A 23,459-nucleotide genomic window follows, 5' to 3' on the forward strand; every position below is an offset into this window, starting at 1 on the left:
CCCAGCCATCCCATTGCTCCAGGTCTGCGGTGTAGCTTACACTGCGGTTTGGTTGATCAGCTCTGGGGAGGAAGAGGACAATGGTTAAACTAAAGCAGAGGATGGAGGAGATAGTCTGAAATGGGAGTACCCTAAAGGACTTCTGTAGGGTTCTCCAAGGCTTGTCTGGGGCACTTGGGTTGCAAGTCCCACAAGTGACCACTGTGGCTGGGAGTTTAGCAAGCTGTAACTATTTACATGGCTAATGACAAGGGATGGAGAAAGATGGAGCTGCTCATGTTTTAAGATAGATGCAAACAAACTCCAGACAAAATCTTTCATAAAGCTGACTGTGCCAGCATTTTTGGGCTACGTGCTTTCACGGTGAGCCATGGATCTGATGAAATATGGCAATTTCTGGGCTCTTCCTGATCTGCCTTTCCAATTTTACTTGCAGAGAATACGTACGAAGTCCATGTTCTCACTGGGAATGTGTGGGGGGCTGGGACAGATGCTAATGTCTTCTTGAGCATCTATGGCGTAGGAAGAGGAGACACGGGTGAGCGCCAGCTGAAAAGGTCCAATAACCTCAACAAGTTTGAAAAGGGCCAGGTAATGCATGAACTCAACTCACTCAAGCGAGCAGAAGGTTGGCAGACCGCTCTCAGTTATCATGCTGGCCGTGCATCACAGTCTCTTCTCTGCAAGGCTTGGCTTCTTTCAGCTTAAAGCTCAGATGTGTTTTATTTCTTAAATATATTATTTAAAGCAAAACGCCTCAAAACATTTTCCAGGGGAAATCCATTTGAATAATAAGATGAACACCAATTCTACATCGGAGCCACCTTTTGCATCTGCTTCCTGTAAACATTCTGGTAATAATGTTTCCTGCCAGGAGTACTTGAGCACCATGAACTTTAAATTAATATTGGAGAGTATTTGTGAGGCAGCTCAAGTATGTCAGTATTTAGATTGCAAATGCAATTCTAAATGTTCTACTCAACCTGTCAGAGAATAAAAGCAGTATTACATGGTGTGCTATAATTACATTATAACTCAATCCAATTAAACAGTATCTCTTGTAGATTGAATATTTGCCATTAAAATGTATATGAACAATTAAAAAGCTACTATTATAGCCCGGAATAACTTTCAATAACGAAAAATTACAGAAAAAATAAGCAGCTCTGGAAAACTTGAGATCAGAAAAAAAGAGCCTAAGATTGTTAAATAAGCTGTTAGCTGTGATTTATGAGCTTGGCACCGGTGATACTGCAACCTGCACATGGTTCTTCATTCAGAGTTCCAAGCTGCAAATGTTACAAGCTCTGCTCTTGGGAGTAGAAACCCAAAGTCTACCAACAAGTTAATCACATTAAGATGTTTGAGGTATTATGATAACAAGGTCCATCCTGTCACACTAATACAGCTAATAAATGAACCTCTTGGTTGTAGTAAATGACAAAAGGAAGAAATTCTGTGGTTTGAAATAAAGCACATGGAGGTGCACAGGAGAGTTTCCATGGAGTCAATAAGTTTGTGTCTAGTTCCAGACTGAATCTGGGGGAAAATGCTAAGCTTGAAAGGAATGAGATTTAGGAGATATGAGTTAAACCTAGAGGAAGTTTAAATGGGGATGAGGTAAAGAAAACAGTGAAGGGTTGTGCAGCTTCATGGCTGTTACTGCCTTGTTGGAGCCAAGCATGAGTATTAACGGGAGAGCTCACAGATCCGTAGTTATTTTAGTACATCCACCCTGAGAATACGAGGGAGACTCACAAACACCTTTTGTTTTAATGGGAAAAAAGATTACCCTTGGCTATTTACTGCCTACCTTTCCTCCTTTCTGGGAAACACAGTCATTTACCTCTTGCCTCCTGTGCAGGTGGATGTGTTCACCATCAAAGCCATTGACCTGGGTGAGCTGAAGAAGCTGCGGATTCGCCATGATAACTCTGGTGCTAGCCCAAGCTGGTTCCTGGAGAGGGTAGAGATTGTTGACCTCAAGGAGAGCACCACGTGAGCAGCTTGTCGCACCCTTTTCATGTGGTCAGAAAAGGGGGCACGGTCTCAGGAGACTTGCAGAACCGCGGGAAGGCAGAGGAGGTGCAGAAGGGCGTTGTCATAGCTCCTCACCAACTCACAGGGAGCAGTCATCCTTTGGAAGCCTTGTGATAACTGTGCTGTTATACTGAGCGTGGGGCCATTCTTGGGTACCTCTGTGTGGGGTTTTGCTGTCCCAGAATCTCCGCAGTTAGGAAACCAGCGGTGGTTGGAAGGAAACCTCAGCTTTTCTGTTTCTCCTGGGAGGGACTCTCTCTCCTGAAGAGGGTCTAAGCAAATTCCCATGATTTTCACAGACGGCTGGCTGAGCAAAGCCTAAGCTATTAGAAACCTAAAACACAGGCTTGCCTTTGAGCTGGAACATGCTTGAAGTCACATGTTTAAAAGTTGCACAATGCTCTGGTGGGTGGGACTGCTCATAAGGACCTCAAGATGGGTCTCTTCATAACATTATCTTCATAACTCTTCATAAACATAAAATGCCTGGGAGACCGGAGGTTCCCTCAAGTTATTCAACTTCTGGGAGTGAAAACTAAAAGGAATCAATCATATGGGGCTGACAGCTCAGAAACAACACTTTTCAGTAAGTGCTCACTAACCTATTTATGGATTTAGCTCCCACAAACAATACCAAAACTCAAAGACGAAAACAGATGTATTGTTCAGCTTTGACTAATCTTGTTTTCTTTAAGTAGCCTCTGATCTGTGTTTATTTTTGTTATTAAAGCCTGTGAAGTCCTGTGTAAGTGCTGGGTGCTGCTGTCATTCTTGTAGGTATTATTTTCCATGCCAGCGGTGGTTAGCAGTTGAGGAAGATGACGGTCAGATTGTCAGGGAGCTGGTCCCAGTGGATGAAGCATTTGTAAAGAAAGATTCGGAAAATGATGGCCAGTCTCTTGCAACGCTGGGCCTGGAGCAGAAAGGTTTATGTTAGCCTTGTATTCCTTCCAGTATGGGGTTGAAAAGGAACCAAGTTTTTAGAGTGCTAAGGGCATTAGTGGTTAGCGTTCACTGGGCTGTCAGTAACTCTGCCCCGACTGTGAAGTTTTCAGGAGTGAATGAAGTGTGAAGTGCATGTCAGCCAGGGAGGAGTGGACACTCCTCATTTTTAGGTGATTTAATTGTTTTGCCAGGTTAGACCCAAAGTAAGCAAGCTAAGAAGATGGATAACATGTTCAGTTATCATCTCTCAAGTGAAATGCACATTCACTGCTAATATCCAAGGCATAAATTCCAACCATTTCACATCATGGGCTGGAACGGTTAAACATTTCAACACGAAACCGAGCAGAGGGGAAACATGACCAGGGGAAGTGACGGGACCTAAATTTGTCTCACTTTCCATCTTGCTGCTTGTGTCCATTGTCCTCACAAAGAGCTTTGTCTCTTTTGCACATGATTTTGCGCAGTAACCACAGAGCAATGACACGCTCCCAGATCTGATGCTGAAAGGTGCTGAGTGCCCAGCACTTCTGCTGGCTTCACTGCCAGTGAAAGGCGTTAAACTCTTCCCCTAACTCCCCCTTCACATGCTTTTGAATGCATGAATAATTTCCACAAATTGTTTAACCCTTTGGTTCAAGAGGACCTGCTGGCTGAGCAACATCTTGGAAACATGTTTCTAACTATGGAAGAATGGTGTTGTTTTGGAAATCTTGAGTACCTTTTTGCAGCACAGTGAAGACTATATTAGACTTTTTCACATTTTCATGAGTTTACTGCACTTGCTGTATGATGGTGCAATAGAAACCTCCCTAATGATGCTATTGTGAAGGGCGTATTTGTGAATATGAACTGTATATGTCAAAGTGCACATACCTCCTGGTATGTGTTATGCACATATATTATTCGGTGCTAATAGAATAAAGCGGGGGATGTGTTTTTTTTAATGAGCTAGTATAGGCAGAGGCAGCTTTGAGGAGCCTTAGAGATTCCCAGGAAGCAAATGGGAAGGCTCGAACTCATTTCTTATCTATAGATATGTAGACAATGCACTGAATGACTGGAGCAGTAGAAGACTGCAACCAGATAGCCCAGCTCACCCCAGGAGCTACCACAGCATATGACAGGAATTAGAGATTACAACATGGCTGTAATTAGTCAAAATAAAATCCAAACGAAACACACATATGCAATAAAAAGTAGAGTTAATTCCTGCTCAGATTTCACACTCTTAAATTAAGATATTTTATCTGACAGCTAAATCAACAACATACACCGTGAAAGTGAAAACTGGGGACAAGAAGAATGCTGGGACAGATGCCAATGTCTTCATCACTCTCTATGGAAGTAGAGACGATACAGGTACGGCTTCATGTGATGGAAAAGGATAGCACCTCACTGCTGGATCCATGAAAAGACAGGTCATGGTTTCCTTTTGTTTCCTCAATACCCGTTCCTCACTCCTTTTTAGCACAGCTTCATATTCTCACTGTCTCCGCATACATTGTCATAGCTGGGAGCATACCCCCAGCTGCTGTAAATCACTGTCGAGCTTTGCGATGCTGATTTGCACCAGCCGCTGATCTAAAGGCTTTAATTTCAATTATAGAAACCGCACAGTTGACTGGGACTACATTACTGAGTAGTGAATGCAGTGAATGATTTGCTTTCCTCAGCAATGAATCAGCATGCTCCTGAAATCCAGCTCTCCTCTGCCTCTTCGAGTGGCCCAGAAGTATTTAATCAGCTGATGAACAAATCCTCTTGGAAGCAGCCGAGCTCTGTGTGCAGTGACTCGGATGCCTGTGAGAGTGACAGGGAACTGATGGGTAGGAGAAATTTCTTTAGCTGTGAACACAGTACAACAGCATTGTCCCTGTGGCACTGCCAGAGGATCACTCAAGAAAGGAATTATGTATATTTTGGGTGTTGATACAGATTTGGGTTCAGAGGGAGGGAGGGACAAAGCTCAGATCTTGAGATGAAAAGCCATATTTTACATTTTAGCCACTTCCCCTGTTCCAATGTTGACATTCCCAGAGGATTTGTTTCACATGCTGAACAATGTCCTTTTGCATCACCACAACAGGGATAGTCAGCCTAAAGGCCTCAAAGATTAACAAGAACAAGTTTGAGCGTGGGAAGGTAGATGAGTTTACAGTGGAGTCTGTGGACATTGGAGACCTGAAAAAAATCAAGATAGGCCATGACAATAAAGGTAAGATAATCTGCTTTGTAATGTAGTATTTCTAGTGCATTAGGCACATTGCTGTATAAAATAGCCTGCCTCCAAGACCTCAAACGTAATTTACCTTTTCATGACAGATCCTTGCTGTCACTTTGGCTGTTGCTGCTACTATCTCTGCTGCTAATACCATTCCCATGGCTGCGGCAATAAGAGCACAGTGGTGGCAACTCGCAGGTACCTTTGCAACCTCTCTCTTTGTAAGAGGCTCTTTAGTTTTGCAGCCACATATTTAGAGAGATTTCTCATGTATCACAAAATCTGGTAGGGTTTTTTTTGTTCCACCTGGGGACCTATAGGCTTGTCCCATTTCTTTTATCAATATTTTTGTTGTTTTCATCATCAAGTCCTAGCTGCTGCTTAGACAGACATGTCTCTACTTAAAACCAGGGAAGCAGTGGAAAGACACGTGGATTCCTTCCCTATGGGGCACCAAGGGACATGTTTGTTGGTAACTCCTCTGTCTTACTACAAAGGCAAATTAATCCAATCACGTGCACATCTTTAAGCTGACACATATAGAATTGTAAAACACTTTAGCTCAAACCTGGACAATCACTTGCAATGGTCTTTATGGTATCTATTCTATTTTTCCATCAGCAAAAGAGAGGAAGATTTATTTCTCGGAGGTCTGGTATGCAATGATTCATTTGCTGTTGTCTGTAAAGGCTTTGTGGGTTATTCACTGTTATCTCTCCAACCACAGGTAATTCAACTGGCTGGTTTCTGCAATGGGTGGAGATTGACGCCCCATCACTGGGACAGTGCCTCAAGTTCCCTTGTGGACGCTGGCTGGATAAATCAGAGGATGATGGAGCCATTGAGAGAATTATCTTCCCTGCAGAACTGCAGACAACAGAATATATCCCATGTGAGCAGAATGCCATTTCTCCAGGATACACCCATCATTATAGAAGATAAAATCTCACTAGCTCATGGAGTTTTATGGCTTGGCCTCTCCCTTGAATTGGCTTTGAAAAATTTATAAATACATCACATGCTAACTATTCCAGTTACTACAAGAAGGTTCCTTTTGGTGCTCTGGACTAACATTTCCTCTGTTTCCCAAATCAGAGAGTCATTAGAAGCTATGTGGCTGTGTATGACTGTCTTTTTGCTCCCTCTTGCCCTTTCATCTCCAAGTCCTCAGCCCCTTCCAAGCTGTCTTCCTTGTCTCCTTGTTTCCATTTGATCTTGTTCCATCCTAATATTGCTGTTTCTATTGTCAAAGCAGACACTTTGGTTTTGCTTCCAAGCCTTGGTTCTCCAAGTCCCTTTGGCATTGCACACCCCTCTTGCTGAAAGACCTTCTTCCAGAGTTTCTTCTTTTCTGATAGTGTTGTAGCAATGTGCCTCTTTTAGCATTCTCCAATTTTTCCTTACTCTTCACCTCAGTCCCCTCTAAATTAATGTTTGGGGTAAACCCAGTATCTTTTGGGAGATCTTTCTGAGCACTAACCTTATAATTTTCAAGTATGCTATGGCACCTCAAACCCTTCTATTCAGGTAACATCTTTTCCTGTCTTCACAACACTGAGAATCAGATAACATGGCTTTCTTGAAATATAAGACTGGAAACATTATTTTCCTTATTTTGTAGCCCTCTCTTTCCCTTTTCACATGTGCGTCCTTGACCCTGTGCAGGGAACTCACAGCCCTGGGACTTATTTGACTTGTCCCTCCCTGATCTGCCTCATTTCAACTTGTCGACAAATATTTCCTGACCCACCTTCAGGGGACTATCAAAATTACCTTTCCCCTTCATAGCTTGGATGACACAATTAGGGATGAGGTCTGGAACCTCAGAGTTGATTTAGACCCCATGCCCTGCCAGGTGCTTCCTAGGTCACTCTGGGCAAGTGATAAGTTTTTCACACCAAAAATATCTCACTGCATCCCTCACTGTATGTGTTGATGGTACCAAAAGCCTTACCTCCTGCAGTTCCTTATTTAGACATCAAAAGTTAGAGATGTCCAATCTTTCTTTTTCTGCCTCAATTTCCTTGTTCATAAGTAGTTGTGAGAATAACCACACAGAAGACTATCAGCTGCTTTGGCACCTTCTTTTTTACTGTCAAGACTGTGGTTCATGGTAAGAGTCTCTTTCACACTGGCTGGCCTTACCCTCCAATGTCCAGATCCTCATATCCTCCAGTCTGTAAGATAAAATCATCTTTCTTCTCTGAGGGCCTGCCAGTGTCATCTCTTTGTGCCTCCCCCATTATTCCTCCTGGAGCAGAGGAACGGATAATCTTTGCTCCCTTCATCACTTTTGTCAGTCAACAGGGAGACATAAGAGTCTTTATGTTCGAAAAAATAAATTTGTAGATAGATACAGTGAATACGTTCATAGGAGTGAATATAACCCAGAGACCTTGTATGTGCTCCTCATCAGGTTTTCCCATTTTATCCCAGTTGATCTATATTTTGATGCAGATGTGGACTATATAATTTATTGATGTCACTGTATATTACAATGATGTAAGAGTTTCTGGCAGTACATAGGTCATGTAAACCTGATTTTGTCAGCTGTCCACATTCAGCCTGAAAATAGTCAGGCCTCTCTGGCAAAAAGGTAGCACCAGACTCAGTGTCAGCTTAGGCTGTTTCACCATTTAAACCATTCCCACTGTGCTACTTACCGCATTCTGGTTTCCTAACTATTAACCTGGGGGGTTCAGTTTGCCAGAGGTAACAAAAATTATTTGATTTGTTTTATGATGACTCGTGCCAGAATTGTTTCACGCCAAACAAACAATGAAAACATGTCATCGGCGGTCCAATTAAAATCATGCCTGTGGGGATACAACTTTAAAAGCGCCATGTAAATGAAATGGGAGTCTGACAGCTGAAAGTTGTGCCGCTAGTGACCTTGTTACAGTGCTGCTTTGCTGATTCAGTTGTAAGCTGACGTTAATATTCAAGCAACAAGAGCAAGTGCCATGGATTTCAGCAGAGAAAATAATTTTAAATTTATAATGCATAGCATGTGATTTTTGGTCTCCAGGATTTTTTTTCCCCCCCTTACATATCGGAGAAACTATTCTTGTTTACCTGCAGCACAGCAGAGCAGATTTCATTGAGTTGGGCAGAAAGAATATTAAGTACCTCCAGGCTGACTCTCTGTAGAAGAAAACTTCATCTCTGTTCTCCTGAGAGATGTATTAGAGAGCCTGGATTTTTAATGAATGATTAGTCTGTGATACGCATAATCAGAGTCATTCCAAAAGCAACAGATATGGTGCCAGAAACCTTCTCTCTACCCTAACAGAGATGCAGAATCTGAAGGATAGCACAAAGTACTGTAGTGTAAATAGCAAAGATGCTTGAAGTTGATGCAGGGTAGGAGGATGCAGATGATGAGCAGCTGAGAAGATTGTGGTGAGGGATGGGAAACGGTGAAAGCTGGGTGGGGGGTGTATGGGAGAGGGATGGCCAGGAGCTGATCCTGGTGGTAGCGCTGGGTGTCAAAGGTTGTGCTTATTGGTAGCGATGTGGACTACAGGGATTGTGTCTGCTTGTGGCCGGGGAAGTCCCTGCAGTTTACCAGTGGTGCTCAAGTCTTACCTGACGTTTTTCATCTATAGATTTCAGAAAGGATTTGAAAGAGATAGGGATGGGATTCAGTCTACCAGATGGCACACCTGTATTTACATGTCCTCATGACAGTGGAGTGTCTGATTTCCCATTATCATCAACAGAAGTTTGGTCATTCACAGATGACGGATTTGGAGAATGATTCAGCTGACCCCAAGGAAGATGTCTGCATTTGCTTGTCTGACTCTTTCTCCAAACTCCACTGACTTTACTGATTATATCTGGAGATGTACACACGTATTTGATGTGCAGATATCTGAATGCAGGTCTCTTACCATGTGAGTTAAACACCATCTAAACTTGGAAACTGAGGTGCAAAGTGACTTGACTTAAGGATATCCAGCAAATCTGTAGCAGAGCCAGGAACAGAGCCCCAGACTTATTCCTGGATCAGTCTTTTCCCTGAGCAAGTCCAAGTCATGCTCCAGGAGGACTCAGGACTGAGAAGCTGTGAAGATAGAAAAGAACAAAAGGAGACATCAGATTTTGGGGTCATGGGGCATTCTAGAGAAACCAAGGGAACAAAATAAAGAAGTATTTAGGGGCTTCATCCTTACTGTTCTGCTTTCACCATTGATCTGGTAGTAATTTAACCTCTTTGCCTTGGTGTTAAGTAGAAGGTGGTACTAAGAGAAAACTAGATCAGAGTGGAGAGAAGAGGGTTTTATTTCTTTTCCTTATGATTGATTTTTGTTGCTCGGTAAGTAATGAAAATACTAGGAGATTTTTTTTATCAATAAGGCTATCAGCTTGAATATTTATATACTGCCTCCAGTTGGCTTAGTGTCATCCATCTGCCTAGTTGCTCAAAAATTTGTGAATTCATGTTTTGCTTTAAGACTTGAGCTGTTTAAGTAAATCCTGTTTCAATAACTTTAGATGGCAGGCATAAATATACTGAGTGCTTTCTGATCATGTGATTAACCCCAAAATCTCAGTAAATGAACATGCACGAAGGTTAATTGGCCTTATAGGGTTAAAGGAAATTCCTCTGGATTCTCATAGTACTGACCAGCTTGATAACTAAATGAGCACAAGTGTGTGAACCCTATCGTGTCCTCTTTAACTGTTGAGTTTTCTAATCTAGATTTTGTTTCATTAAAATGTTCTTAGGAACATTGTTATATTGCTTACTAACTTTTGTTGGTTCGTTTTCATTTTCTGCCATGTCCTGAATCAGTTGTTCCTTATGAGATCACAGTCTACACCAGCGACATCTTTGGAGCTGGCACGGATGCAGATGTCTTCATTGTTCTCTATGGAAGCGATGGGATCTGCACTCAACAGAAATCCTTGTGCCTCAACAAGAGAGAGCAAAGGATGTATTTTGAAAGGAACTCAGTGAATCAGTTCATTGTGGAGGTAAGATCAAAGATGCTCACTCGCATCTGAGGTTGCCCTAAGGGGAGCTTGCACCTGGGTCGGGGCAACCCCCGGTGTCAGCCCAGGCTGGAGACGAAGGGATGGAGAGCAGCCCTGCCGAGATGGACTTGGGGGTCCTGGGAGATGAAAAGCTGGACACGAGCCAGCAATGTGCGCTCCCAGCCCAGAAGCCAACCGTGTCCTGGGCTGCCCCCAAAGCCGCGTGGCCAGCAGGGCGAGGGGGGGGATTCTGCCCCTCTGCCCCGCTCTGGGGAGACCCCCCTGCAGGGCTGCGTCCAGCTCTGGAGCCCTCGGCACAGGAGAGACATGGACCTGCTGGAGCGGGGCCAGAGGAGGCCCCAGCAACGCTCCGAGGGCTGGAACCCCTCTGCTGGGAGGACAGGCTGGGAGAGCTGGGGGGTTCAGCCAGCTCCGGGGAGACCTTCCTGCAGCTGCCAGGGCTGAGAGGGGCTGAGGAGAAAGATGGGGACAGACTTTTTGGCAGGGCCTGTTGCCATAGGACGAGGGGTGATGGTTTTAAACTAAGAGAGGGCAGATTCAGTCTAGATCTAAGGAAGAAATGTTTCACAGTGAGGGTGGTGAACCCCTGTCCCAGGTTGCCACAAGAGGTGGTCGATGCCCCATCACTGGAAACATCCCAGGTCAGGCTGGATGAGGCTCTGAGCAACCTGCTCTGGTTGCAGATGTCCCTGCTCACTGCAGGGGGTTGGACTAGATGGCCTTGAAAGGTCCCTTCCAACCCAAAGATTCCACAATTCTACGATTAAGAAGATAAAATGAAGTGAGAACTTCTCCTGTTTTAGGGAAAGCTATTCAGCTCTTTTAATCGAAGAATGTGGGTTCAAAACTCTGTTCTGCAACAGGCTTACTGTGTACTGGGTCAAATCTTTTCTCACTGAGTTCCAGTTAGTAGCAACTCAAAGGTATCAACATGCAGTGTCCCTGTGGCCTTATGCCGTGTTAAACCTTTATTGCCTAGTGCAATTTTATCATGGAGCTGAGATGTACCAAAACACAGACACGGAGACTTGCCCTTCCAGGTGAAGTTGAAAGCCACTTTGGAAGGTCTTTACATCTTTCATTTCTTAGACTATACTTCATAAAAAGAGGCTATCGGTCTCCATGCATGCCAGATCTAATGCGTACCTCTCCTTGTCACTCTTATTTGCTCACATATTTGCTTTCTCTTGCAGTTTGCAATACTTTGACAGGTAACAGGAAATAAATGCTTGCAGTATTGCTGAAACTAGTTGCCTTGTGTTTAAGGTCCATATGCATCCTTTCATGTTCCTGTTTCAGCCAATTATGCTGAAGTATCTGGTCCATGGTGCTCACTACCTGTGTAGCACTTCATTTGGGGTATGGTCTGTTCATTTTTTCTAACCCTGTGGAAACCTAAGCATCATGCTCTGTTTCTCTGTGTCCTCGGACAGAGATTGTTACTTTGCTGCAGGCACCATGATTTTTTTAATACCTGAGGCTAACTTTTTGAAAGATCTTATAAAATATTTCCCGAAGTGTTTGCACAACTGTATGCAAATACTAAACCAGTGCACATAAATGCGTTACCTCATTTACATCTACAGTATTCAGCAATTCCTACTCATAATGCATTGTTACTGCTGAGAAGTTGTGAGAGGCAAAAATACAAGCACTCCTGCTCTGGGCTGTCCTTTTGGTACTGCTTCATGTCCTCACCTTCCCTCCCTGGATGTAGAGGATGGCACAAACATCTCTGTGTTTTGAGTTTTGTTTGTCTGAGTAACATAATTGAAGGCAAATCTTAAACCAAACTTTTTAACAAGTTAAAATGTTTCCAGCCCACATTGTTGTTACCTAGCATGAATCATAAAATAAGCCCCCAGTGTGATTCCTTAAAAACAAAGAATAAGACTTATTTCAGTGGAGTTTCCACACAGTTTTTCATAACAGAGGTTGCATTAATCCATAGGTATAAATCTTAAACCGAGCATTATTGTTATTTCTTTATTCCAGAAGATTTATTTTGGATTTGGTAGAATCTGAAACATCAGTACTTTTCTCAGATGAAGTGAGGGAAAATGCAGTTTGTTCTCCAGATTTATAACATCATATTAACCTGTCCCCAAACCTCATTCTCTCTTCACCAGTTGCTCTTGCTGCAGGAGATGGGGATGAAGCAAAATATATTCTTCCTTCACTTATTTGTGTAGAGCCATAATCTGGAGTTCAACAGACCTTAAAAACAATTTGGGGACCTCAGGAAACACAAACTGAGAATTGCCCATTTGGTTTAGTGTTTTTAACTGCCCCTACCATTTCGTATTTTGCAAAAGAGGCAAAAAAAGATTAGAGGCTGGTCTCAGCTACGCTCCCAAGTGATGATTTGTTGGAGATGCATGCAGCAGAGTGAAGACCTCTTCTTCTTTAACATGAATCTTTAGTGGTCAAGCATCACTTTATTGTTATGTATTGATTAAAAACCTCATTAAAAGTTGACTATTTGGACAGGACAAAAAAGGAAGAAAATAATTTTCCTCCAGTGTATACTTTTGTGCATGCGTGACATTTAGGAAGGAGTTTGGATCATTTAATTATTTTACAATTGATGCTTATGCTGTCTAAAGTCAGGGCAGGGCTGGTGAAGTCAAATCCAATTCGTTCGGAGTGTGAACTCCTTGAGTTATGCAGTCAGTCTTATTGAGTTGAGGAGTCTCCTAGAATTACTGATGTCTTTTCTTCAGTATGGGCCAGTTCTGTCATCTGGGAAGAGAAGAAGGGAGTAGTCTCCAGGGGTGCAAACTGAGATGTTCAGTTTTCTCATGTTTCCAAGAAAAAAATACTCCAAGTCCCTGTGGACAGAAAGACGGCTAGGTGTGCTTCTCCTACATGTAAAGGAGGTTTACAGCCAGCCTTGTTTTTTTAAAGGCCATCTATACAAAAGTTTGCACTGAAATAACCAAAAGCTATTACTTAGGAGCAAATATAATTTTTCCTATTCAAGCCTTTGGAAGTGAAGTGACTTAAAGGCTTGAAAGTCTTTTAAGACTAGTAACAAATTAGTTGAGTAACAAATTACTCGAGTAATAAGGTGAGGCATAAAAACAGTAGCCACTTCATTAGGTAGTGATCCTGTTGACTTGCTCAGACTGGTACTGGGATTCTGTGGCAGAACAGGAGAGAGATAATATAAAATGCTAGGCTGTTAATATTGTACTTTGACCTCAAAGCTATTCTTCCAGTGTTATAAGAGCGCACATAAGTGTTCAAAAAGGAAAGGGTTATAAAAAGAAAAATTTAAGATGCAGCAGCATTGGAATTTCTAAAAAATTACCTTAATTCCCAATCATACAGAGAAGCCTGAGATACAGGATTGCTGCTGTGCAACCAAACCTAACTCATACAGTGAGTAGTTTGTGTAGAGCAAGATTCTCTCCATTCTTGGAACAGAAGTTCAGGGGAAGCCTTTAGCTGAAATGCAAGTTAGGGCATAATTGGCATCAACGCTGATATTTGCTCCCCTGGGACTTCATACAGACTGGAAAAATAGGAAATAATCTAAAAGAAGTAGTGTCTCTAAAAGTCACCTGTTGTTCATTGCATAATCTTACTCTTTTTGTCTTTTTTTCTGTAGCTGGAGGATGTTGGTGACGTTATTGAAAAAATTCGCATCGGACACAAAGGTGGAGGACTGAACTCCGGATGGCATTTGGACCGCGTGGCAATTCGGAGACTGTTGCCAAATGGAAAGGTAGGCTGCGAATCCCAGCACTCTGCAATATGTTTCCATTAGCAGCCGCTTCCATTTCCCAAAGCGCATCTTCTGTATACAAAGCATGATTAACAGTGAAAAACAACTCCCTAAAGAACTATGCACACTAATGAACTTGCTACAGCTTGGGGACCTGGGGACAGCAAACATGTATTACCATGTTTCATTCTTCAAATGTTGATTATAAGACACTGCGATCATTGCTTTTTAAAAAATGCTGTTCTCATTGTACCTTCTGACTAGAATAGAGTTATTTCCTTCTTGCAGTGGATGGGAGCATAGCAGTGATGTTGTTCCCCAACCTTTTGGAAGTCTTTGCTACTCTTTATCTTTTGTATAAAGGAGCAATCTGGGTTTGGAGGCAACATTATCATGACTCGCTTGCTGGACTGAGGGGAGATTCCTGAGTTTGCACCCATTGCTGCGCAAATACAGCTAAAGAATTACAGTGCTGAGCAGATATCCCTGTGCTGCACTGCACCACTATTGCTGGACATCCCAAAGTGCCCAACGCTAACCTAGATAATGGTAGTTTTGGGTGACATGAGAGGCCAAAGCTTCATATTTTCATGTGTAGTTTTCTTTTGAACAATCACAGGGAAGGAAGTGGGAAGCGCATGTACCATTTAAAAATAAAAGGTATTATTGCTAAACATGGACAAGAAATAATTTCACCAGCTCTGTCCCTTAATTCTAGAAGAATAAATGCAGGGAGCCAGTACAATTAAGACAAGCAAAATGCCTGTCAGTGCAAGCCCCTGAATCACTCTTATAAAAAACATCAAGTTAAGTCCTAGGACTTTTGGTTGCTCATGTCAACAGCATTAAGGCAGTGCAGCCAATTTGGTCATCTTGATCTTGTCAACATAAGAAACTGTTCCTTGACCCTGCTTTCAGATACTGGCTGTAGGAACAGGAATGAATCTGTCTGCAGGGAGGAAAATCACCTCTTCAGGACCAGTTCAGAATTGGAGCAGTAGCTGTGTTTGGGAATACCTGGGCTTTCTCCTCTGTCTTGTCCTTTCTCCCCTTATTCTGAAGGGATGTCAGCTTTCATCTCCACCTCAGTGCTCAGGTCTGCCCTCTCCTGAAGTGAGTTCTAATATCAAGTGTTAGTGTAAACACAACTTGCTCAGTCATGGTGAACCTACTGCTCATCTTGCTTCCTCTTTCAAAATTTACAGGATATGTTTTACTGTCTTTGCCTCATGATCAATGCTAAGGTCTGCCTTGAACCCTCTTCATCATGCTCATGCCTGTACAAGCTTCTTCACAAGCCAATACCCTTTGTTTATTTCTCATGATCTCCTTTTTGCCAGTCTGGTATTACCAGACCCTCTATCTGGGTATTGACTAACCCTGGCCTTGTACAGCTTCATTAGGTTAATGAACAAGATGACATTGTTTTTGGAGATACTGTTATTGGTCACAGGCTAGGGAAAATGAAGAGGGGGATATGCAAAGATATGGAAACCAAAGAAAAAAGACTTCTGGGCTGCCTCTTTCTATACCTACAGTTGACTTTGGAGCACTTTGAGAAGCTCCCAAGAGCTCATGTTGGGTGCTCTTCCATTTACCCCAGAAAGGGGCTCGGGGCTGCGCAGCTCTGCAGTCATTACAGCAGCTTTGAAGGACAAATGGTGGGAAACCTGGAAAGGTGGAGGAAGGGAGGAAAACCATGAACAACTTAAAAATGGAGAGATTTACAATTCTGCTGATCTTTTGATTACGGCATGGGAAAAAAGAAGAAAGCAGAGCACTGCATGATGTCGCTGATCAGCCGCAGGATATTATGACCTGCCACAGGATAGCAATATGCTGCCAACGCTTCTAAAAGCTGTGCTACCTGATTAGACTGCTAAGATGTGTCTAGATGTATCCGTAATGCTGCAAAAGAAAAATGAGGTCAGTAACTTTTCAGATTAAATTGAAAGCACTTGAGTAGGAAACTAGGATTGTTGCATGACAATAAAGCTTTGTCTTGGCATGCCAATTATATCTTATAATTATATTTCATTTGTTATAACTTGGAGAAGGGCAAAGCACTGACTTTTAGCACACTGCCATACCTTGGCTCTAGCTTAGGGCCAGACTCAGACTCTAATGAAACAAATTCTGTTCGGAGCTGCGAGAGGGTTTTACCGTGGGTAACATGAAACAGTGCACTTTACGTCACTTAAATATTAATGCAATCACTAACAAGGAAACGCCAATAAAAACTGTGGCAATGACACGGTGATTAACAATAATGATACAATTAACTCTTGCGGTAACTGCACATTATGCCCCACTGTGCAGGCACTCAAGTCCCTAGATATCCTATTACCAAATAAAGTGTGTTCATATCAATGGCACGTACAGCCAACATTATCAACGTTTAGGAGCAGTTAAAAGGTTCACTGAGAGACGTGACTGAAGTGGGATCTCTCCCGGGAGGAGAGAGTTTCAGCACTGAAGCATCGTTCTGGAAAGCCCTCTCTTCCCAGACTATAGGTGGGGAGATAAGCACTGTTCATCGGCTCAGCTCACAGCGAGATAACACAGGTTATGTGGTCAGACAGCCAGTGCAGAAATGAGGAGGCAGAAGTAGTGGTACGGCCGGTCACTAGGTGCTGTATTTTGCTTGTACAGCACAAATGACACTTGAAAGTAAAATATTTGAAATCATCTAAAGTGCTGCCAGTTTTGTCTGACACCATTTTGTACAAGTCATGCTCCAAATTGCCTTATGGAGTTAAAAACTGCAAGCCTGGGGTTAAACAGCATCACTGCAGGGAAGGAAAGAGGAGAGATGGGGTTTTGTTGGCAGCGGAAGGCTTGGGCCCTGTGGGTGCAAGGGATGGTGCTGCTGCAGCCTCAGGACGCTCGATCACACAAGCCCCTTGGAGGGGTTCAGCTCCTGCAGATCAGCTTGTCCGCGGTCTGCGTGCAGTGGTACGCTGACCCGTTCCTGCCAGGTTAGCGGTGACTGACCGCACCTCTGATCTTAGGTGCACAGCCTACTCCTCCCCGGCGGCCGCGGCAGGCGGGGCAGGGTCCGGCGGCTCAAGGCAGTAGGTGCAGTGGTGCACAGTGGGAGCTGTGTTCATATTGCCACACCGAGAGCTATTCCCTTCCTCGACTATGTATTAATATTTCAGTATTTAAATAGTAGAAATAGTGAAGAAAGGACCCCGTATTGGTTTGATAAAGAATTACATGAGAGTAGTTAAAGGTGGAGAGTATTCATATGTATGTTTTATGTGAAAGTGGTGGCACACGGATTACTGGTGTGGGGGGCTGACCCTGGCTGGGCGCCAGGTGCCCCCTAAAGCCGCTCCGTCACTGCCCTCCTCAGCTGGGCAGGGCAGAGAAAACGTAATGAACAGCTCGTGGGTCGAGGTAAGGACGGGGAGAGACCCCTCACCAATTACCATCATGGGCAAAACAGACTCGACGTGGGGAAATTAATTTATTACCGATCAGAATAGAATAATAAGAAATAAATCCAAATCCTAAAACCCCTTCCTCCCACCCCTCCCTTCTTCCTGGGCTCAACTTCACTCGCAATTTCTCTCCCTCCTCCCCCCGAGCAGCGCAGGGGGATGGGGAATGGGGGTTATGGTCAGTTCATCACACCTGGTCTCTGCTGCTCCTTCCTCCTCAGGGGGAGGACTCCTCACCCTCTGCCCTGCTCCAGCCTGGGGTCCCTCCCACGGGAGACCGTCCTCCACGGACTTCTCCAGCATGAGTCCTTCCCACGGGCTGCAGTTCTTCATGAGCTGCTCCAGCCTGGGCCCCCCCACGGGTGCCGTCCTTCAGGAACAGGCTGCTCCAGCCTGGGTCCCCCCACGGGTGCCGTCCTTCAGGAACAGGCTGCTCCAGCCTGGCCCCGCGGGGTCCCAGGTCCTGCCAGTTCTCCAGCCGGGGCTCCTCTCTCTCCCCACGGGGCCACAGGCCCTGCCAGGAGCCGGCCCCAGCGCGGGCTGCCCACGGGCTCATGGCCTCCGTCGAGCATCCCCCTGCTCAGGCGTGGGCCCCTCCCCAGATGTGGGTGCAGATCTGCTCCCCCGTGGAGCTCCATGGCCGCAAGGGCACAGCCGGCCTCCCCGGGGGCTTCCCCAGTGGCTGCCGGGGACCCTCTGCTCCGGCGCCTGGAGCCCTCCTGCCCCTCCTGCTCTGGGCTGGGGGCTGCGGGGCTGCTCTCCTCACACGGTCTCACTCCTCGGGTGTGCAATTGCTCGGGTTTCTTCCCCCTTCTTAACCCTGTTCCCCCAGAGGTGCTGCCGCCATCGCTGACGGGCTCGGCCTTGGCCAGCGGCGGGTCTGTCTCGGAGCCGTCTGGCACTGGCTGTGTCGGACACAGGGGAAGCTTCTGGAAGCTTCTCACAGCAGCCACCCCTGTAGCTCCCCCCGCTACCAAAACCTTGCCAGGCAAACCCAATACAACTGGAAACAGCAGAAAGCCCCTGTGCTATTTAGGAGAGAAATGCTGAAGTTGTCGTTAAGGAAAGCGCCATTTTTTCTCCCTTTATTTAGTTACTGTGAGATTAGAACTAACTTCTTTTCTGTTCAGACTTGTGGGCTCTGCAAGTTGCATGGTGGCTCATGGTCCTTTATGGAGACATAGCCTGGGGTGCCCAGCACGCAGAGAGCCGCCTGCCTCGTACCATCTTGGAGGCCTTACAGGAGCCTGTTCTTAATGAGTACTCTGGAGCTGGTTTTGTTTACCAAGTGGAAAACACATGTTCTATTGTTTTTGTTTGTTTGATGATAGAAATCATATTTGTTTCCACCAAAGTGAAGTCAAAACAAAAGATCAAAAATTAAATCACTATTTTTCTCCTCTTAATGCACGTATGGGAATTGCCTGGAAACCAGCTTGAGTCACAGAATTATAGGGCAAAATCTTGAAGTATTGACTCAGAAAAAAACCCCTACTGACTTCAAAGAGAATGCTGCCTGAATAAGAATTGAAGAGGGATTGCAGAGTCTCAATGAAACATGGCTTCAGTGGGAATGGTGCAGTCCTGATTAGGAATTTGCAAGATCGAAAACTGGAAAGGTTGGAGATCTACTGGATCATACAGCCAATCTCACGCAGCCACGGGGAATACTGCTCTCTGCGAGACGTTCAGTGCTTCTCAGAGCCCTCAGATGTCCTCTTTCTGGTGGACTTACATTTCTATATACTATTTCATGTCCGCATCTACATACACATGCATACATACATGAGTTGAAAATCCTTGCCTGACTATCAGAGTATTTTCAAAAGGGAAATGCTAATGTGTTCATTTTGTTTTGAAGAGATTATCTCTGTCATGTTTATTTCAGGGCTCAGAAACTGTCACATTTCCGTGTGAAAGATGGCTTGCAAAGTCTGAAGATGATGGCGAGATTGTCAGAGAACTGGTACCATCTGATATTTTTACTGAAAAGCTCATGAAGGACGGGACACTCAAGCAGATAGAGGAAGAAGTTGAAGACCCACTGGAAGGTAATATAATCCTAGGAGTAGGTAGGGACCTGTTAATCTGATTTTTTGGAAGAAAACATGTGGACATGTGGATGTGTGGTTCAAGCAAATGCAACACTGGTATGACAGTTCACATTTCTTTCCCTTCCTGTTCTCTGGCCTCTCTTATACCTGAAGTGTTTCTGTGCCATAATACCGTTATTTTCCTGCAGGTCATTTATAAACCTCTCACCGACACTCTTTCACACAGGCATAGTTTGCATATCTCCTGTGATGCCTCACAAAATTCCTCCATCTTGTCCTTGTCTTCCAGGCACTGTAAACATCTTCACTTGTTTGCCCAACTTCACCTGTTCTGTGCACTCTGCCCCTTCCTTTCCTACCCTACCATAGAATCACAGAATCATTAAGGTTGGAAAAGACTGACTTCAAGATCAAGTCCAACCGTCAGCCCAGCACCACCATGCCCACTAAATCATGTCCCGAAGTGCCACATCCACATGTTTTTTGAACACTTCCAGAGATGGTGACTCCACCACCTCCCTGGGCAGCCTGTTCCAATGCCTGACCACCCTCTCGGTGAAGAAATTTTTCCTAATAACCAATCTAAACCTCCCCTGGTGCAACTTCAGGCCATTTCCTCTCTTCCTGTTGCTAGTTACTTGGAAGAAGAAACCAACACCCACCTCACTACCACTTCCTTTCAGGAGTTGTAGAGAGTGATGAGGTCTCCCCTCAGCCTCCTCTTCTCCAGACTGAACAACCCTAGTTCCCTCAGCTGCTCCTCATAAGACTTGTTCTCCAGCCCTTTCACCAGCTCCGTTGCCCTTCTCTGGACATGCTCCAGCACCTCAACGTCCTTCTTGTAGTGAGGGGCCCAAAACTGAACACAGGATTGGAGGTGCAGCCTCACCAGTGCTGAGTACAGGGGGATGATCACTTCCCTTCTCCTGCTGGCCACTATTGCTGATACAGGCCAGGATGCTGTTGGCCTTCTTGGCCACCTGGACACAGTCTGATTGATGCTCCTCTTTTCTCCCAAAGTTGTTTTTCTTGCTGCTCTTCAGGTACATATGGACACCCTCTAAAAATTTGGCTCTAGGCAGCCACCCTAACCTCATTAAAGTACCTCTGGGGAGTAGAATAAATTCTTATGCAGCTCTGAGCCCATCTTAAAAAGTGTTCACATTCAGCGTTTGGTCCTCCTGGTAGCTGAAGCAACTGAACAAGAAATGAAGTTTCATCCTAAATTCATTGTTTCTCTGTATGCCCAGCTGTTCCTAATTCTTTTTCCTGTAGGACTTCCTTTTCCCACCCAGAGCTCCTTCTACACTTGAGAGAAGTCATGAACCTTCCTACATCCTGAGCAGAGCAAATTGAATTCAGCTGCCACCTTCATTCTTGTTTCTTGCATCTGGGAACAAGATGATTTGACAGAGAAAATCATTCCTCTCCCTGTTTCGTTTCTCTGAGAGTCTGATTTACATTTACAGTGCACCATTGTCAGGGTGGAATTTATACAGACTGTGTTTCCAATTGCCAAGGGAAGAGCTGCCTTGCTGTAAGGAAGGCTGGGGCCTTTGCACTGTGCCCTTAGAAGAGACAAGTGTGCTCTTTCCTCCTGTTAGGAGCTATGTGGTAGCTCATGGGAGATTTTTTCCCTGGGAAGGCAAAAACAGTTTTACTATCAATTAGTAAGTGGCATGACTGCTAGGTGCCTGCATGACATTTTCTTTAACCTACTAACTTCTGTTGCTTTACCTTGCATTAGTTACCATGTGTTAACTAACCTGGGTGACTCATTTTTTCCCTTCTAAAGGCAAAGCCTTAAAACAAGTTTTACAATCCATGGAATAGGCTTTTCGGATAACTGAAAGTTTCTTTTGGCTGGGAGCTAGGGCTATGTTTGGGAACTTCTGCTTTAGATATAAAATATTGGACGGGAAGTATATCTTCTGCACCTCTGAGTCCTCATACACCTTGGGGAGTGACACAGTGTACACGAGAGCAATGGAAAATCAGGTTGTGGTATTCTGAAGATCATCTTTTATGTAGTAGACTGCACTTCAGTCCTGAAGGTCTCTAGAACAGGCAAGCAAAACCAAAGAGGGAAGCATTGACTAATTAGACTATATGCATTGCTTCCTTCATTACTAATGTAGCAGTTGTCTCTCAAATATGAAGCTGTCACTCTGTAGGACGTAATGTGAAGAGGCAAACCAGAAAACCTGGCATTGCACCTAGCCTGATGAATGGCCATGATCCATTTCTTAGAGAGATCAATGGAAATCTTTCATGGACTATGAAACAGAATAGGCCTTGTTTTACTGGGAAAGCAAGGTACAGAAGAAAATGACAATATAGGTATTTTCTTTGATGATGTTTATGTACATCTGTAGAAGAATCCTAAGACTTTGTGCCTCTTCCTCATTTGTATTGCCCTAGGATTTGCAAGGAGGCATTCTTTAGGGCTCGTATGCCACCAGGGTAATCAGAGGCTTGTACAGTTCCTAATTGTTTTCTGGAGAGGATGCTTTCAGTAACTTTGTTTGCCCTGTGTAATTGGGAAAAGAGTAGCAAAATAAAAATAGGAGTATTTAACAGATTTAGTAAAGCACATTACTAAAGATTTGGTGAGGTTTTATTGGATCATCATTGAGCAAGCTAAAGAGAAAGGGTACTTAAGCAGTATACCTCCAACACTTCCTTAATTAAATACTGTCTCAGCAAAAGGACCCGAAACATGTTCTCTTTCTGTTTGGGGAATGTATAGAGATACACACCATTAACTCTGGTAGTAATTGCACATCTGAATCTCTGGAGTTTGTTTATGGAAGATGGAGTATTAAGAATTCACAACACTGAATCACTTGTATTCAGATGTATCTCCCTTGAGCCTCAGTATGGAGAGGTGCAGAGTTCCCTCACCTCTGTCGACACCACATCCAGTAATAACCATAACGGTTCTTTGCATTTCTAACTGTGCACTATGTGATCAAAGAACCACACAGGCATTGATTAGATATAAAAAAGGAAAGTCAGCAAATTTCAGCCCAGTGATTCCTCAACCTTTGGATCGTTATCAGAAGCCTGGAAGGACAAAGCATATAGGACTTTAAACCTCCAAGAACTGAGTGAGGAGCAGAAAGTTTGGGGACCATTTTCTTAGGTAAATTCAGTATCTAAGATAAGTCTTAATAATTCACCAGGCCAGAAATCACATCTCCCTTTCTTTCTGCAGTTCACACGTACAAGATAAGCGTGTTCACTGGAGATATCTATGGTGCTGGGACAGATGCTAATGTTTTCCTAAATATCTATGGGGATCTGGGGGACACAGGAGAGAGAAAACTCAGCAAATCTGAAACAAACTTCAACAAGTTTGAAAGAGGACAGGTACAAATGCAACGGGTTAATAATGCTTTGTATTTTGCAGCCTTTAACCTAACAAGCCCATGACTGTCTTTACAGGCCGAGTTTTCCTATGAGGGATGAATGGATTGATTCTATTTGTCATGTTCATTACCTTTTCAAACGCTTTGTATGGATTGTCAGCTGGGTGTTACGACTGACAGTCACTGCAGCAAATGGGTAGATGTTCCTGTGAAGTCCTTGATAGATAAATCATGAGTTTGGTTCACACAAACTGGCTTGAATTGTTAGCTGCAGATTTGAGAGCACACAAAACCTGAGGTCTCTCTGTCCCTTAGCCTCTGTGCAACTGATTTCCATGTACATAGTATATATTATAATCGACTGCAGAGCATAGTAAACTGATGGGACCTAAACAGTGGCTGTGTTTGACAAAATAAGTCTGAAAGTGGTACTCTGTGGTCAGTCCATGAGTCATATTCACAGCCTCATACGGAGATACTCAGATATAATGATAGCAAAGATTGTCTTATCTGGATTGTCCATATCAATCTAACTGGATTAGAAAAGGAAGTCTTTCTTAGACTTAAAAACCAAGATGTAAAATTCCAAGAATTCAATATTTTAATTGGTAGTAAAAGTGACATTTTGTGCAGCTCCACTCATAGCAG

The 23,459-nt window shown here is 43.9% G+C and overlaps 1 protein-coding gene across 1 annotated transcript in view; it reads left to right on the forward strand.

Annotated features, from left to right (window-relative positions):
- The window catches only part of LOC309415990 (lipoxygenase homology domain-containing protein 1-like), a gene marked incomplete at both ends in the record, with an annotated part of 135,006 nt that overhangs the window by 61,594 nt on the left and 49,953 nt on the right, over window positions 1–23,459 (forward strand). Inside the window, 10 exons of the mRNA XM_082013728.1 lie at window positions 437–591; window positions 1,865–1,998; window positions 2,818–2,966; window positions 4,243–4,347; window positions 5,075–5,203; window positions 5,937–6,101; window positions 10,008–10,189; window positions 13,824–13,940; window positions 19,275–19,437; window positions 22,658–22,812. Coding sequence (XP_081869854.1) covers window positions 437–591; window positions 1,865–1,998; window positions 2,818–2,966; window positions 4,243–4,347; window positions 5,075–5,203; window positions 5,937–6,101; window positions 10,008–10,189; window positions 13,824–13,940; window positions 19,275–19,437; window positions 22,658–22,812 — 1,454 coding nt within the window. The remainder of the gene's footprint in view (window positions 1–436; window positions 592–1,864; window positions 1,999–2,817; window positions 2,967–4,242; window positions 4,348–5,074; window positions 5,204–5,936; window positions 6,102–10,007; window positions 10,190–13,823; window positions 13,941–19,274; window positions 19,438–22,657; window positions 22,813–23,459) is intronic.

This window comes from Phaethon aethereus, assembly GCF_964289735.1.
Source record: "Phaethon aethereus genome assembly, chromosome: Z".
Lineage (NCBI taxonomy): Eukaryota > Metazoa > Chordata > Aves > Phaethontiformes > Phaethontidae > Phaethon > Phaethon aethereus.